Here is a 16332-nt window from a genome sequence, read left to right on the forward strand (position 1 = left end):
CAAACCAGGCTGCCTGCCACCACCTCATGTGAATATGTGGTTTGAACAAAGCCTTTTCTTTCCACAGTATCCTTGATTAACACTCAAACTTGTTTAAAATCTCCCTGGGACCTGGAGCTTTTGAGAGATGTGGATATAATTACCATGCCCGACATAAATGTATGGAAACAGGAACCCGAAGTGGGCTTTGAAACAACGGAGATCAGATGTGCTTTCTAAGAGTGCTAATCCAAAAGCAGGATATTGGTTTTCAGTATCAGCTGTGAACGATAATTTAAAACAGCACAGGACAAAATGGAAAACAGTGTAGCAATTAGGAGGGGAAGGAAAGCTTTTGTATTCTCCGACAGATTCTTGTGACCCACTTCTCTTCCTCTGCTCTGCTTTGTCCTTACTACTGAGACTTGACTTCACAATGTTTCATTCTATAGAATCGCCAGCACTGAGTTGGCTGTGTTCATCACGCTTGGTGGAAGAGGTCCCTTTTAAAGCAGACCCCCTTTCTTGTGAGTGTCTTCATCTATATATAGATCATCTCTGTGACATGCTCTTGTGGTGGTGGGTGCTTTCGTAACAAGAAAACAAATGGAAGAGTGCAGTGGATCTTTGGCAAGTGCTCTCTAAACACCTGAGTCTTTGATTATTCATCAACTTCATCTAGGCTAAGAACTTTAAGTTTTAAGCTGTTTAGTAAATTCTTCTAGTGCCACAAAGGCTTATTTTGTGAGTGTATAAAAAACGATCCACTATGGGCCCCTTAAACAGATCTGCTGCTTGCCTCTGATTTTTCCAGAGGGTTGGAAGAACAAATCCAGCCCCCACTCAGTGGATAATTTCTTTCCTTTTGGTCTCTCTTGACTTTTTCCTCAGCCTGCAGTCTCGATCGCTTTCATGACCGCTTCTGGGCCAAATTCAGGCTTGGTGTCAACACATGCAGCTTCTTTGTCCCATCTACACCAATCCGAATGGCAGGACTGCAAAAGACCTACTTAAAAATCTAAACCCTGCAGGGGTATTGGCGAGGTGCCTCTGGAACGGGAAATGGAATTTGCTCTTCTCCTACAAAATTCTTCCCTTCCTCCCATGTTTCTAGGAGTCTATGGAGGAGGGTGTCTGGTTGGCTCAAGGGATTGGTAAATAGAGGCAAAGGGCTCTGTTCTCTAAGTTACCTACTCAGACCAGCCTATCAGTGCCTGAGTGTTCCTCGGGTGACATGCTGGCCTATGTGAAAGGAGATGGGGAATTTAGTCTGCTTCTCGGTGGGTAAGCATCCGTCATGGAGAACGACCACCACACTGTCGCTAAAACGCACCCTCTGTTGGCAGCCTCAACAAAGAGGCCAAGAGCTGGCTGGGCCATGAAGACTGAACTCCCCTCTCATCCCAGAGGTGGGTCCTCCAAGACAGACTTGAAGCACCTTTGGCAGGGTGGCATGGGAATCTTGCTCTGCTCCAGGCGGCATCTCTCTTGTGGCTCCATGGAGGATTTCTCTCTGATGCTGCCAGTTGCTCACCCTGGTTTCTGTGGCCCCTCCTTCGTTTGGAGGGGGGGTGGGTTTCTTCTGGTGGGCTCACTCCCACCCTTCCCCTCACCAGCACTAAGCTAATCTTAAAGCTCAAATCACAATGGAGGAGTCTGTTTGTACAGTACCATGCATAATGCGATCCTGATCTGTTACTAGGACCCTTAGATGCTACAGTAATAGACATAAAATCTCGTAGTAATAAGGGTCCTGCCTGTATGGGAGAATTGCTTAGAGAGACACTGGGATTATTTTAAACCACCTAAAGGATTTGGGTGTCCAGTTTCCATTGATACGAACAGGAATCTAGGATCTAAAACTCCTGGACAGCTTTGAATATGTCTAGCAAAACCAAGAGGGTTCTACAGAAATTGCTCTTAAAAATCTTCAGTCCTTAATAGGGTTTTCTGAACTATAGTGGTGGTCTCCTTTTCTATCTGGTGGAATTCTGGTGGAATTCTGTGGGTACAATTACCTATTTAAAGTTTAGAGGGTGGTTTGGAATGGAAAAAACCCCACTAAAGAGGTTAATGCTTTTCTAGTAAACTCTTTCGGGCTTTACTGTATGGGTTATGAACACTTGTGTGCTGTGCCCCTGAAACTCTGCATCATGCGAAATCTAAATCATTGCTGAGCACAACCCTGCGGGCAGAGAATTGTCTCAGACTTGTCTAATGCACGTGTAACGCTGACAGATCCCGATCGTCGGTGGGTGGGATCGAATCTGGGGCCTCTGGAGCTTAGTGCGTGAGCCTCTATGGCATGAACTAAAAGCCAACTGCCTCTTAGCTAAGGCTCTCGAGCAGACTCATTTAACTAAGTGGCCTTGGTGCCACTAGAAGGGACAAAACACCACACCCAGAAGCTGTGTGGGTTACACCTGGAGTTAAAAATGTATCTTTGTTTGTTGTCCACCCCATCTAGGTCCCCCAGTGGCTGCCGCAGTCCGTTCCCATTTTAACGACTGTCCCGACTCCCACAGTCACTTCTGCTTCCACGGGACCTGCAGGTTTCTGGTGCAAGAGGAGAAGCCAGCATGTGTGTAAGTCTCTTCCTGTGCCAAAGTGTTTTTTGCTTGTGTGAGCACAAGTGAAATTGAAGAGAAAGTGATCCACTGTTCCTCAGGGCAGCAGGGTTATGATAGTACCCATTGCATCCCCCCTTGGGTTGCGAACTGGCACATATAACTTTTTGCATTATCTTTGGAGTCACAAAGAGGAAACCACACCGGCTGGAATTTTCAGCGAGAATGGAGTACCCACCTCCCCTTGTCCTTCACGGCACAAAGATGGGGTGGAAAAAGTCAAACCTGGGTGCCTAAAGTTAGGCTCCTAAATCCATATTTAGTTATCTAAGGGCCTGTCTACGCTACAATTAGACAGCCGTGGCTGGCCCGTGCCAGCTAACTGACTCGCAAGGCTTGGGCTGCGGGGCTGTTTAATTGCAGTGTAAACATTCCCAAGCTCTGGGACCCTCCCACCTCACAGGATCCTAGAGCCTGGGCTCCAGCCTGAGACCAGAGGTCTACATGGCAATTAAACAGCCCTGCAGCCCAAGCCCCGCGAGCCCAAGTCAGCTGGCAAGGGCCAGCCACAGGTTTTTAAACTGCAGCGTAGACATAACCTTAAATTACTAGCCTGATCTTCAGTGGTGCCCCCAGCAGGTCCCATAACTCAAATGGGTATTTGCAGGGACTCAGCATTCTGAAAACCTAGCCTAGATAGATGGCTTTTGGAGGCCTGAAAACTTTGCCAAGGAGCAGCTGGCTTAGTATGTGCTCAGGGCTTTACCTTGCAGTTTTTGATCAGGTACAACTTCAGTGAGAACTTTGCCAGCGTAAGCTGCAGGATCAACCCGTTAATTGGCATTTGAAGTATTGCTAGCCTGTCTTTGTCCCGCTCTTTATTCTCTGGCTAGGGGACTGAGGTGGTTGTCTGCCAAGTGCCTTTTGAGAATCCCAGTGACTGGATTGTTATTTCTTGGGTGTGCCTGGGCTTTGGCACTTCCTTTTTTTTAATTCTCATGTCTCTTCTTTTCACAGCTGCCATTCTGGGTTTGTCGGGACGCGATGCGAACACGCAGACCTCCTTGCAGTGGTAGCTGCCAATCAGAAGAAACAAACCATCACTGCCTTGGTAGTGGTTTCAGTGGTAGCGTCCGTCGTCCTTATTGTGGCCTGTGTACTAATACAGTAAGTCTGCTTTACGTGCTGTTGTGCCTCAGCTTACTACTACTTTACTGGGTCTCAGTGAGATTCTGTTGATTTGTCTTAGCCGTGCCTAAGTATCCACACAGACTCTAAGTCCCGTTCCGCCACGCATTACAGAACCATAGAAACGGGGGACTGGAAGAGACCTTGGTAGGTCATCTAGTCCAGTCCTCTGCACTGAGACAGGACTAAGTGTTCTCTAGACTATCCCTGCTTGTCTACCTGCTCTTAAAAACCTCCAGGGACAGCGATTCCGCAACACCCCTAGGTCATTTTTTCCAGTACTCAACCACCCTGATTAGTTAGGAGTAGTTTCCTAACGTGTAACCTAGATCTCCCTTGTTGCAATTTAGGCCCATAGCTTCTTGTCCTATCCTCGGTGGTAAGGAGAAAAATGTATCACCCTCCTCTTAATAAAAAGAAAAGGAGGACTTGTGGCACCTTAGAGACTAACCAGTTTATCTGAGCATGAGCTTTCGTGAGCTACAGCTCACTTCATCGGATGCATACTGTGAACTGAATGCATCCGATGAAGTGAGCTGTAGCTCACGAAAGCTCATGCTCAGATAAATTGGTTAGTCTCTAAGGTGCCACAAGTACTCCTTTTCTTTTTTGCAAATACAGACTACCACGGCTGCTACTCTGAAACTCCTCTTTATAACAACCTTTTACATACCTGAAGACTGTTATCAGGTTCCCCCTCAGTCTTCTCTTCTCCAGACTAAACAAACCCAATTTTTTTCAATCTTTCTTCATAGGTCATGCTTTCTAGACCTTTCCTAAATTTTGTTGCTCTCCTCTGGACTTTCTCCAGTTTGTCCATGTCTTTCTCAAAGCGAGGGGTCCAGAACTGGACACACTACTCCAGTTGAGGCCTAATCAGCATGGAGTAGAAGAATTACTACTTGTGTTTTGCTTACAACACTCCTGCTAATACATCCCAGTTCCATATAAAGCCTAAATTTAATTCTCTTTCAAGCAGTCTTTTTAGTTGTTTCAGAGCCGTGGTTGGGAATCGGGAAGGGATGGACCCGGGATATTTATACACAGAATAATCTGAACCTCATAATGGTAGTTTACTGGTAGGATGTTTGAGTGCAGTGCCAGGGGAAAAATTTCTGTCTGAAAACCTGCTGACTTCTAAGGCTGTCTATTTAAATGGATGAACTGAGAAGCTAATATAAAAACTATGTACCAAAATAGGCCAAATTCACAGGTATAAAAGGGGGGGCCTGTTTACATCGGTAAATGGACATAAGGGCATCTAAACTGTGTATCTTGCATACTACAGGACTGGAAGAAGCTGTAGGTTACATTAACTAGACTCCTTCAGGTTCTTCTCTGAACAGGCCCTATGCATGTAGACTGTGAAAATTGCTTCCATGGGAGCTGCTGACTCTAGACCTGACCCTGTGTGGTGCTGAGCCCCTGAATAGGATTGGGCCTCTGGTTTGTGGGGGGTTTTTTTTTTTCTTTTTTTTGGTTTAGTGTTTTTTTTTCCAGCCAAAGTTGATGCCACGACTAACATGCGAAATAGTGCATGAGATGAAGCTCGCTATTCTATTTAATGTGCTAGTGAATGGAACTGTTGCAGGGGAAATGCAGACCGCTGTACTGCGCCCTTAGAGGGCAGAAAGCTTTCTGGTTGCTACTGTGATACAAGAAACATTATTTGTGCCAATGCCCATTTCTGTGAATAACTGGAGTTCTACAGAACAGCTCATCCCTATGGATGTAAAGTACTTCAATGTTAATTCTAAGGGCAGGTGGACAATATACTCGTGTTGCAACATGAGTGTGTTAAGAGAACAATACTGTCTTCACTGTGTAATTTAAAGGAATAGGTAAGTGTTGCTGTTGATTTCCCAACCCAAGTGTCTTGTGTTACGAGACATATTGCTTCACAGTCTCTCTGCATGTCCTAACTCTTCTTTCAGTTAGCTCTTAACTCTTCATTCACGATGGGATCAAATGAACAAACCAGTCGGTACAGCTGCAATAAGCCAGAGTGTTTGTTTGTCTTGCCCTAATTGTCACTTTTCTCATGGCTGATATATACTTATAAATGTAAATAAATCTTTCAACAGCACATCAATCTGTGCTATTGGCCGCTGTGTACAATTTGTTCCAAATTCATTGAGGGCTTTTTTTCCCCTCCAGTTGTCTGAGGTCTAAACCAGAGTTTCTGAGCGCTTGTGGTTTATTTCTCTGTATTAAAATAGCCCCGAGAGGCCCCAAATGAGATCAGGATCACGCTGCGATAGGATCTGTACAGATGCATAGTGCCAGTCAATTTCTTACATTCTAGATCAAGGGTGAGAGAGAAGTAGTATCATCACCCCCATTTCACAAATGGGAAACTGAGGCACAGAGGCCCTGATTCAGGTGAGCATTTCAGTATATGCTGAAAATCAAGCACATGCTTTTGTGCCTTCCTGAATAGGGGCCAAAGTCAGAGTAGGTGACTTATCTAAGATGACACAATGAGTCTGTGGCAGAAGTAGGAATTGAATCCCAATCTCCTGAGTCACTGACTGGTGCCTTTGTCGTCAGGCTGTCCTTCCTCTCTAGATCACCCTTCCTGTCTAGACCAGATCCTGAAAGATCTCGTGGCCCTTTTCCTAGGAGTAGGGCTTTGAGTCTCCAGTGTCTGGTTCAAATTCCAGATCTCGGATAACTAACCAGATGTAAATTCATTCCTGTGCATCAATGGAGCTACACCAGGGGTGAGTGTGTCCCATTTTTGCCTATCTAAATTCCCCTGTTGCTTTGCAATGATTAGGCATTCCCTTTGTCCTTGCATCAAGACTCACACTCACACTCACACATGTAGCATTGTTGGGGCTGTAGTAATGCCTGTCATTTCCCACCCCAGTAGGGGAATTGCGTTTCGGTGCTAAGCGAAGTGAATGCTGTGTGATTTTTTTTTTTTTCTCCCCTTCTTCCCCCCGCCCCCTCACCCCTTGATGCTTCCCAAGGCAGCTGTACAAATTAGACTTCAGCACCACCATTCTTGTTCGCGTAAAGAGAAGCAATGGACCACATTCTACTCTGTTAGTCTGCATTGGCATCTTCACTAAAATCAATGGAGCTCTCTGGGGGTAGCTGAGAGCAGAACTAAGCCCAGTATGTTGCTGAGATGGTTATTGCTGAACAGTAAAGACATCTTCATTGTTGGTTTTTTTTTTTTCCCCTCCTTCCCTGTGCACAAGCTATTTGCCTTGTCTCCATCCTAATACCTCTGCCCTAAATTGCATTTCAGTTGCTGTCGGATAAGAAAACATTGTGAGTGGTGCCGAGCCTTCATCTGCAGACTCGAGAAGCCCAGTGGGCTCCTGAAGGGGGGAACTTCCTGTTGCCATTCAGAGACAGGTAGGAGGAACAACGGTCGTAGCAACAGCTTCCTTCCAACTGTTAAATTGGTTGGCCGTGGAGATGAAGATCCTGCTAAGGAGCTGAGTTCCATTTAGCTGGCGTCAGTAGCAGGCAAAGTCCAAACGATCCCTCGTCTATTATTCTTTAACTTGTATCTCCCCATACCCATGGGGTGATGCATGCAGCCTGGCAGTAGCCATTATCAGATGCATCAAAGGAAGGTCCAAGGAACCTTTTGTGATAGCCACCATCTTGGTCAACACACTGGGACTTGAACCAGGGATCTCTACAGCTAAAGCATGAGCTGCTACAGTTTTTTGAGCTAAAGAGTCAAGGCTGCCTAGCACTGCAACAGACTCCTGTCCTTGGTGGATCGGGAACAGGGGCGGACCTATGGTGGGATTCCCTCTGAGACCTTTTTTCCATTCAGCTGCTCAAGAACTCAGTTTGACTCCAGATTGTCACTCTGGTATCTTTATTTTGACCTCCAGCAAAGCTGTGCTGAGTTGATCAGATTCAAGCATAGGGGATAGGTATAGGGCATACCACACACCCAAACTTACACAGAAAACCTCTTCCTTTTTGTATACATGTACACATGATGTTGCATTTACTGTTTTGGGATTGGCTTGGTTACTTCAGAGGTACCAATCCCTGTATAGTATGCTCTAGACACGCACTGTCCATGTGACTTTTTACTTCCTCTTTACATTCCACGCTTATTTTGTCCATTTTAAATGGCTCCCTCGGTGTTCCCCCTCATTTTAGCTAGTATAGACATGGTCTCTTATCTTACCGGCCCATTAACCTATCTTAGTTTTAGCGTGGACATTCTGTTCCCAACCTCCTGTTCCATTTACCTCTCTAACCTTGTCTCCCAAGAAATGAGGCCTCACCCATGTCTGACTCATGTCAAGCCAGGCCTACAACCTGTAACACACTTACCAGTGGGTTATATCTGCAGTAGGCAGTTATGAGAGCAGGATCAATGGGGTCCTTTTGGAGATCACATAAGGTAACGTGAACATCAGTACACTTCATCCTTCGGCGTCGTCTATTAGAATGGTCCTGTTTACCCCTTGGAATGCATCTGAGATCAACCTTTCATGCATGAAATTTTTTTTTAATTTCATTCCTACCTTTTTTTGTGGGGGGCGGGCGGGGAGGCTGACTTACCAGGTAAGTAAGAACTGCTGAGCAACTTTTGTTTAAGTGAATTTAGCTGGCATTTCCAAGATGTAGAGTGATGCCTAGCTCTTGTGTAGCAATTTTCATCCATAGATCTCCAAGCTCTTTTTTGCAAAGGAGGTCAGTATCCTTATCTCAAGTTTACACATAGGGAAACTGAGTCACAGAGAGGTGGAAGCGACTTCCCAAGGTTACCCATCAAGCTAGCAGCAGAGCTGGGAGTTGAACCCAGATTCTCTGAGTCCTGGTTCAGTGCCCTACCCACTAGGTAACACTGCCTAAGATACAGTGAAATAACTTCATTAATGTTGCCATATAAAATTCAGATTTTTAATTCCCAAGGATCAAATGGGGTGATGATGTAAAACGAAGTTGGTGTAACACTGAATCAGGCCCCATTGGGTCTGGCCATGTGAGTAAGGATTGCTGGTTTAGACCCCATGCTGAGAGAAATGCAAACAGTGAAGAGCCTAAAGAGTGGGAAGTAATATATAATCTAATAAATTAGTAAATTTTATTTAAGTGAGGGAAGATTTCAAATGTGCAGTGGTAGCTAACCAACCTTTGAAAATCTCTCCCTAAATATGATATTTCCCCAGACTCCCTTTTTATAGACCATCTGAGTTTATAGTAAAGCATCTTTTGAGTGCTGAGTGATTTTTGCACCCTTTAAAATTGATTTACAAACCATTTGGCCTGCCTACTTAGGGCTACGGCATCTGCATGTAAACCAGTCCCATTTGTGGCACTAAATGAGCATTGATTTGCAAGAGATTTCCCATGACACTGGAAGAAATCGCAACCATTTTTAGCATCTCTGAAAATCCAGCTTCTGTGCTCTTGGCAGTTTGGTACAACATATTCTTTGTCAGTGCAGGGGTTTTTTTGCACCACGTGCTGCCATAAATTCAAGGTGACCTATGACATACCGTCTAGGCAGGGGCCAGAATTATTCTGGATCTCTTCCTGTTTTTCTTTAATTTTGTCTCTGCTCTAATTATTTATCTTTGTCAGCCTGACTTATTCATCGCGCTCACGAAGGAGACTGAGAATTCTGTAGAAAGCATGTACTCCTCTTCGTTGCTTTTAGAGTATTAGATCTATTTGTAATAGCAGCTAAGGTGCCTTTGTTTGTCCTGGCTTTATAGAGTGGTCTCCTGAGCTGTTTGTGGCTATATCAGGTGCTCCACATTGTAGGGGAGGTGTACTTTTCATACCGTGAAGGAGAGAGTGCTTAGACTTCCATAAAGAGACAGGGAGCCCTTATACATAGATCAGATACTGAAACAGCAGTGTCGTTTGAAAGTGAATGTTTTTGAATGAGCAAGAAGGAAAAACGAGCTATCTACTCCCTGCCCTAAATAGTCAAATTTGACTGACTGAGGAGTAATTTTGGTTGCCCAAATTAAGCAGCCTGATCTTCAGAAAGTGCTGAGCATCCACCCTCTGACTGTTCTTAAATGCCATAAGTTAGGCACCCAAAATAAGTTATTTAACCCCTCTGGGTTACTGCTGTAATGGAATTTCTAATGTATTTAACCATGGAGGACAGGTCTAACAATGGCTATTGGCCAAAATGGTCAGGGATGCAAACCTATGCTCTGGGTGTCCCTAAACCTCTGACTGCCAGAAACTGGACAGGGGATGGATCACTCAAAATTGCCCTGTTTTGTTCATCCCCTCTGAAGCACCTGGCACTGGTCACGGTCAGAAGACAGGATACTGGGCTGGATGGACCATTGGTCTGATCCAATGTGGCTGTTCTTATGACTCACTTGCCTTCTGATGCTAGACTAGAGCCAAATTACGCCCTTGTTTGCTCCCATGGAAGTAGGTTAACCCGTGTGGTGTATGTGTTTTTTTTTTTTTGTTTTGTTTTTTATTCTGCAGTGGTCTGAAGGAGAACTGGATCTGACCAATATATTAATTGCCATGGCCAGATGGGACTGCTGCAGTATAATAAAGGAGGCCTATCCCATTCCAGAGAAGAACATTTTTTCCATGGAAGAAAATGCTCTGGCGTGGGATTAGTATCAAGCATACACTACATTACCTTGACTCTTCATATGCATCCTGTATTATAGGCTGAGCTTTCAGAACCTTGCCAAATCGAGGACACCATCTCCATGGGGCTATGCAATGTGAAGCCATGAAGTAACGAGTAGACCACCTCTCAACCACCATGGAATCTTAGACTGTTTTATGAGACTTCAGACTCGGACACGAGAACGACACGTGGGTCAGCTTCATGTTTACGTAGATGTGATGATATGGGGGAGGGGAAGTAGGTTTGACACCAGCGATTGGGGGTGGGGGGGGGAGTGTGTACAGTCCAGGTTGGAGATTGCTTACTGGCTGTCTGTCGGTATCTGTCCTGTTTTGAGACTTTATGGAATGTACCTGAAGACTGGGTCTTTGGTTCATGCATTTGTTACATATTTGACTCATTAGGAGGAGCAGTTGCAGGTCTCCATTTTTCAAAAGAGAGAACGCAGCCCTTTCAAAGGAATATCCTATTTGCCTGACTGCGATTTTTTTCCTTTATGTTGCCGGGGCCATTGGGACATTCGCCCTGCCAGATGAAATCTGGGGCAGGGGAAATACAGGACGAGATGGACTGGCCAGGGCTATCCTTTCCCTTTCTGATGATCAATTTCTCTTCATCAGGAGACAAGTTGCAAGAGAGAAATAGCAACGCGCAAGCCAGTGTGGCGGGGGGTGGAATGTGTTCAAGCCCCCGCAGTCCTTTGCGTTTTAAACGTGATGGCAGAAAATATTACAAGTTATTGAGGCAGAAAAATGTGTTTGCGGGTTAAATGTCTTTGGTGTTCTTGGAAAGCTGAAAAAATGGAACATGGAAATAAGCATAACAAAATGGCGGCCATTGGGGTGGTGGCAATCTAGGCATTTAGAGCCGGATCCAAAGCTTATTAAAGTCTTTCCAATGTCTGTAATGGGTTTGGATGAGGCCCTTAGACATGTGGCTTTTTGCATTTCTTTATGCTCTTTAGGGACTGTTCAGAAAACTTTAGGAGTTGCTGTGTTATGACAGTGGGAAACCTAGGGCCCAATCCTGCAAACCCTTCCACATGGGAATAGAATAAGCTCATGGGGTCTGATTTTGATCTTGCTTACACTGGTGTAACTCCATTGGTTACTCTGGAGTGAGATCAGAATCAGGCCCTCCTAAGTAAATGGGACTATTCCCTGAAGTATGGATTATAACTTGTAGGTAAATGTTTGCATACCCCTAGTCCCTCTTTGAGTCTGAGAGGATAAACCCACACCGTACATTATGCAATTGGATAACAAACTTGACAGTCCCACCTATGAAATATTCTTCTGAATGTTGATCTGAAGTTTGCTTCCAGATCTGCCTGGCAAAATACAGTCCTAGAGTCAAATTCACTACTATGGGCCTAAGTGAGACCTATCCCTCCACTGAGGTCAGTGAAGCTTCCCCTGCTTACACCTGTTAGGAATTTGGCCCTAGGTTTGTCCTGATGATTGAAGAGCAGAATTTCACCCTTTTGTTTAGAAGCAAAATGTTACAGGAGGAATGCTTGCAACTTTAACCCAGATCCATAGTAGGGAAAATAGAAACAACAATATATATTTATCTTATATAGAGAAACCACTGCCTTACTTATTCATTTTCAAACTCTTACTTAAAAGAGGCAACAGTCTTATGAACTTCTGGTTTCCTATAGTACAGCAACCTAATGACTGGCACCGGAGGAAATTTCGAAATAGATACACAAGTGATGGTTTGTTCCATAATCTTAATTGTCAGAGATCAGCATGTTTCAACCCTTTGCTGGACCTGCACCTTGACTGAGTCTGATGCAGTCTTCCAATGGCCCTGATTCTACACCTATTAAGTCCACTCCCCTTGATTTCTTATGGAGGCAGATTGACCCCCAACCAAAAGATGGCTTTTGTCAATCTCTGCCCAGGATTTTTTCCCCGCCCAACTCCGTTTAATTCTTTGATTTATTTTTAAAGCTGATTTGAAAAATTAATTTTAAAATCGCAGCATCTGTGTCTGAGAGGTGGATATGGATTATTGCACTTGGCAGTGATGCGGCAGGCACTTCGTCTTGAGGGTGTGGCAGCGTGGGGTGTGGTCTGGTCAATTTCTGAGCTGTATGTGTGATTCTATCAGTGATGCTCGGAGTCTGTCAAAGAGGAAAAGCCCAACACATCTAATGTCCTGATTCTGTAAAGCACTTAAGCGTCTGCTTAAAGTTTAAGCAAGTGCTTAAGCACTTTCCTGAATCGGGGAGTAATTGCTGAATTACCCACATTTCTCTGATATCTTCTAAAACATCAGAGCACCCTCTCCTCTGGCTCAAAACAACTGGAGAAGAAATATCTGAACTGAAGTGCCATGTAACTGCCCTGCAGCAGGTTAATAGTTCTGCTCCATCTCTGAGATCCCTGAAATCTTTTGTGTAGGGAGGGACCCTATTGGTCTGTTCTTGGTTTCTGAGCACTTCAGGAAACTTGGGGCCAAATTTCCTGCTGGCATAAGTGGCCATAACGTCTATTGATATCGGTGGCACACTGACCATTTCTGTCAATGGCAAATTCAGCCCTTAAGATTGAAGCGGTGTTGCTGATGGCCATAATTACAAGAGCTGTATAAATAGCTTAGTCCTGCTTTTTAGAACGTAGGCTTTAACCTCTAACCTAGGGCTCCCAAGAAAAGTTCGACCTGATTTTTAGTGCCCTTTTTCACCTTAGAACATGCAGAGTGCTCCAGCCATGAGGAGTGGGGACTGGTTTTTAGCATAGTTTTTAAAAAATTGCGTCCAAATGTCGTATGGAAGCTGTGCATTTAGGGCCCAATTCCACAAGGAGCAGAGTACCTTACATTGCACCCTGCAGGATAGTGCTTTCTCTCTCTTTTGCTTTTTATATGGGAATAAGACTAAAGAATTGATTTCTTGTAGCCTAAATTATTTAGGCTTCTCTTCACGCCTTGATTCACGGGCCCATTGGGGCGGTTAGGCTTTATTTCACAAGCCTTGTTCCTGGAATGGGCTGCAGGGTCAGGTCCTCTGACAACATCCATGAGCAGAGGGATGGATCTTGCAACTAACAGTTGGGTCATTAGTTCTCTGACCGCCCCACCTTGTCCTCAGACCTTCCAGGGAAGTTCCTTCTCAGGAAGCTGTATAGCCATTTGTGCTGGGTGCACCCCAAGAAGTTCATAGGAATTCATTCAAAAGCCTGGGTCAGATTTGCCGTGGATGACGTTCTGACACTCTTCACCCCTCCCTAATTGTGGTATGCTTTTAAGCCTGAGTGCTGCTTTAACATCCCAACTCAGAAGTTTTGCATGTTAAGATGGCACGAACACACAGGTATTTGATACTCAACGAGGCATGTCTTGGCTAGGGGCAGCTCTGTCCCTCCTTATTGCCTGGAAATGTATTGATAGGCAAGAAGCTCAGACATGCCTCCCTGAGTTGACCCACTAGTGAGAATGTTCATGCAGCCACTAATTTGACCTTTTTTAAAAACAAGGGAGACAGATCCTCAGCTAGTGTGAATTAACATTTCTATTCGCTTAAATGGCGCAATGCCAATTTACACCAGCTGAGGATCTAGCCTAGGTTTTCTGGCACTGAATCCTTGCTTTCCCCTGCCCCCCACCCCGATTGCACCCTACTAAAGAGCAATTATAAAGGGCCATGTGTACAGTCTACCTCGTAATCCATTCCATGATCTGCTCCTTGCAATATCTGAACTTCCAGGATCTGATTTTTAAAATGGCGATGCTTTTAAGAATATACCTAGATATTTGACTCAGAAAGTGGGATCACACTTCATTAATATGGAATGTACTTTAAAAACAACCACATTGCCTAGTTGAAGAGGGATTGGAAAGGACAGGAGAGAAATAAAGGTTCTTGTGACAATGGGTATTGGGGTCAGAATTTAAAATGAAGATCTAAATTCCTCTCTCCTTTCCCCACAATGGCTTTTCCATACACACGAGTATAGACGGTCCATCCTGTGCTGGGTTGCAGGCTTTAAATTAATTTGAAACTGTTTCAGGATAAGAGATTTAAAATTATGCTATAAGGTGCCACAGGACTCTTTGCCGCTTTTACAAAATTATGCTTGTTACTTGATGTTTTCTTTACTGGTAAAGTCGCAATGCAAGGAGAGGGAAAGCTAGAAGATCAAATAAACTGTTGACTTTTGACGGTAGGAAAACAAAAAGCTGTGGGCTGAATCCTTGCTGTCACTGAAATCTCTGGAAGTTTTGCAGTGACTTCATTGGTGCAGGGATTGGGCGCTGTGGTTCTAAGGCCATTTGGAATTGTGTCGCAAAAGGGTTTCATTGAATGTAATGCTTTCTGCTCTGTTGGAAAGATGAGCATTTCTGGTGACTCGGCATATGAAATCCTGGCCCCATTGTTTTGCCATCGACCACCGTGTAGCCAAGCTTTCACCCTGAGAGTTTAAGTATAAAAGAAGAAAGCATGGCCCAGATTGCGCTCTGTTAGACGGGTGTGAATTCAGAGGAACTCCATTCATGGGGGAGACATTTTTAAAATCAATGGGGTTAATCCAGATTTAACAGCAAAATTAGGGTCTATCTAATTTAACTACAACAAAAAAAATCTTCTTAGAGCTGACATTTCAAGATCACTAAATGTGATTATCAGTGGGGGGTGGGGATTTTTAAAGTCACAAAGGATAGATAAGTGCCCAATTTCCACAGAAAGTCAGTGGGAGTTGGGCACCCAACTTTCACATGTGCCTTTTGAAAATCACCCCACTTTCTTTTTGAACATTTTTGCACTCATAATGTGTGCTCTGTCACCCAGTGTCCCTGATGTTCTGACAAATTCCCTGAAACGTGTAACTTGCGTTTCCCCCCCCCCCCCACAATTTTGGATACTTTTACCCAAAAACCTCCTGTAAGAGTGCTGTTTGGTTTTTAAAATATCTGTCTTGAAATTTTACGGTGCTAGGACAGAAATACCACCTCATTGCAGGGGCCATGCTCATCTGAGACAGATAATCTGTATTAATAATAAAATCAGCTTTAATTCTAGGAAACTTCCTCCAGCTGGTACTCTCACCTCCAGTTGAATTGTTAACCTTTTTTAGTCTCTCTCTCTCTCTCTCTCTGTTTGTTATAAATAACCAACCTGAAGCTTTTCTTTAGTCATGGTTACTCTGTCATCTGTATATGTTGCACTGAAAAAGTTAATATTTAATGTTTTAATTTATTTTGTGTGGTTAAATTAATTTTGATTTCTGTACTATGTTGTGATTGGCTGTTTTCTCTTTAATACCTGAATTCTAGTTACTTAGAGTGATAAAGTACACTTTTTTCAGATTTTTTTTGTCGCATTTTTATTGCCTGGACGAGAAGTCCAGCCACCTGAGGATTGCTTGAAACCTGGACTATTCCGTGATCCTAGAATGAATGGATTTTCTTCTGTGGTGTGAAAATATTAAAATACGCTGTGAGGGATTATTAGACAAGAGAAGCCTGGAGATAAGAGATGCTAAAGCTCTTTATCAACTTGTCTGTCCAATGGTTCTCAACCTCTTCCTTGCTCTTAAGCAATGTTACATCAGTAAAAATAACTTCAAGCTCCCATCTAGCCACACAGAAAGTGAGTAGCTCTAGAATTCCTCTTGAGATTGAGAACCCTTAGCCTAGTCCACACGCCTGGACAACACAAGATTGTTGCCTACCATATATTCCTCCATGCTTCTGTTCACTCCAGGTTGAAATGACCCAATGTTACTTCACCATTTCCTCCAAGACAGTAGTCTACAATGTAAGGGCTCCATTCTACAAGCACTACTGGTCATAGTTCTTTGTACCATGAGATTTTTAAGAGCCAGTAAAACTATTCAATGGGTTACATTCAACCATATAAGCATTTTTCCATTTAAAAAACAAAACTCAATTCAAAGCTCTTCACAAAATTAATTGAAAACAGGTCTTTAAAAATAAAAACACCCCAAAACCATTTTAAATATGAAAAATGTTGACGAGCTC

At 43.9% G+C, this 16332-nt stretch overlaps 1 protein-coding gene across 1 annotated transcript in view; it reads left to right on the top strand.

Annotated features, from left to right (window-relative positions):
* The window catches only part of TGFA (transforming growth factor alpha), a 50111-nt gene extending 34521 nt beyond the window's left edge, over window positions 1-15590 (top strand). The window contains exons 3-6 of the mRNA XM_084615016.1: window positions 2447-2564; window positions 3564-3713; window positions 6994-7103; window positions 10185-15590. Coding sequence (XP_084471142.1) covers window positions 2447-2564; window positions 3564-3713; window positions 6994-7103; window positions 10185-10192 — 386 coding nt within the window. The 3' untranslated portion in view covers window positions 10193-15590. The remainder of the gene's footprint in view (window positions 1-2446; window positions 2565-3563; window positions 3714-6993; window positions 7104-10184) is intronic.
* Window positions 15591-16332: the final 742 nt, after the last annotated feature.

The sequence above is a fragment of the Lepidochelys olivacea genome, assembly GCF_965140295.1.
Source record: "Lepidochelys olivacea isolate rLepOli2 genome assembly, chromosome: 26".
NCBI classification, from domain to species: Eukaryota; Metazoa; Chordata; order Testudines; family Cheloniidae; genus Lepidochelys; species Lepidochelys olivacea.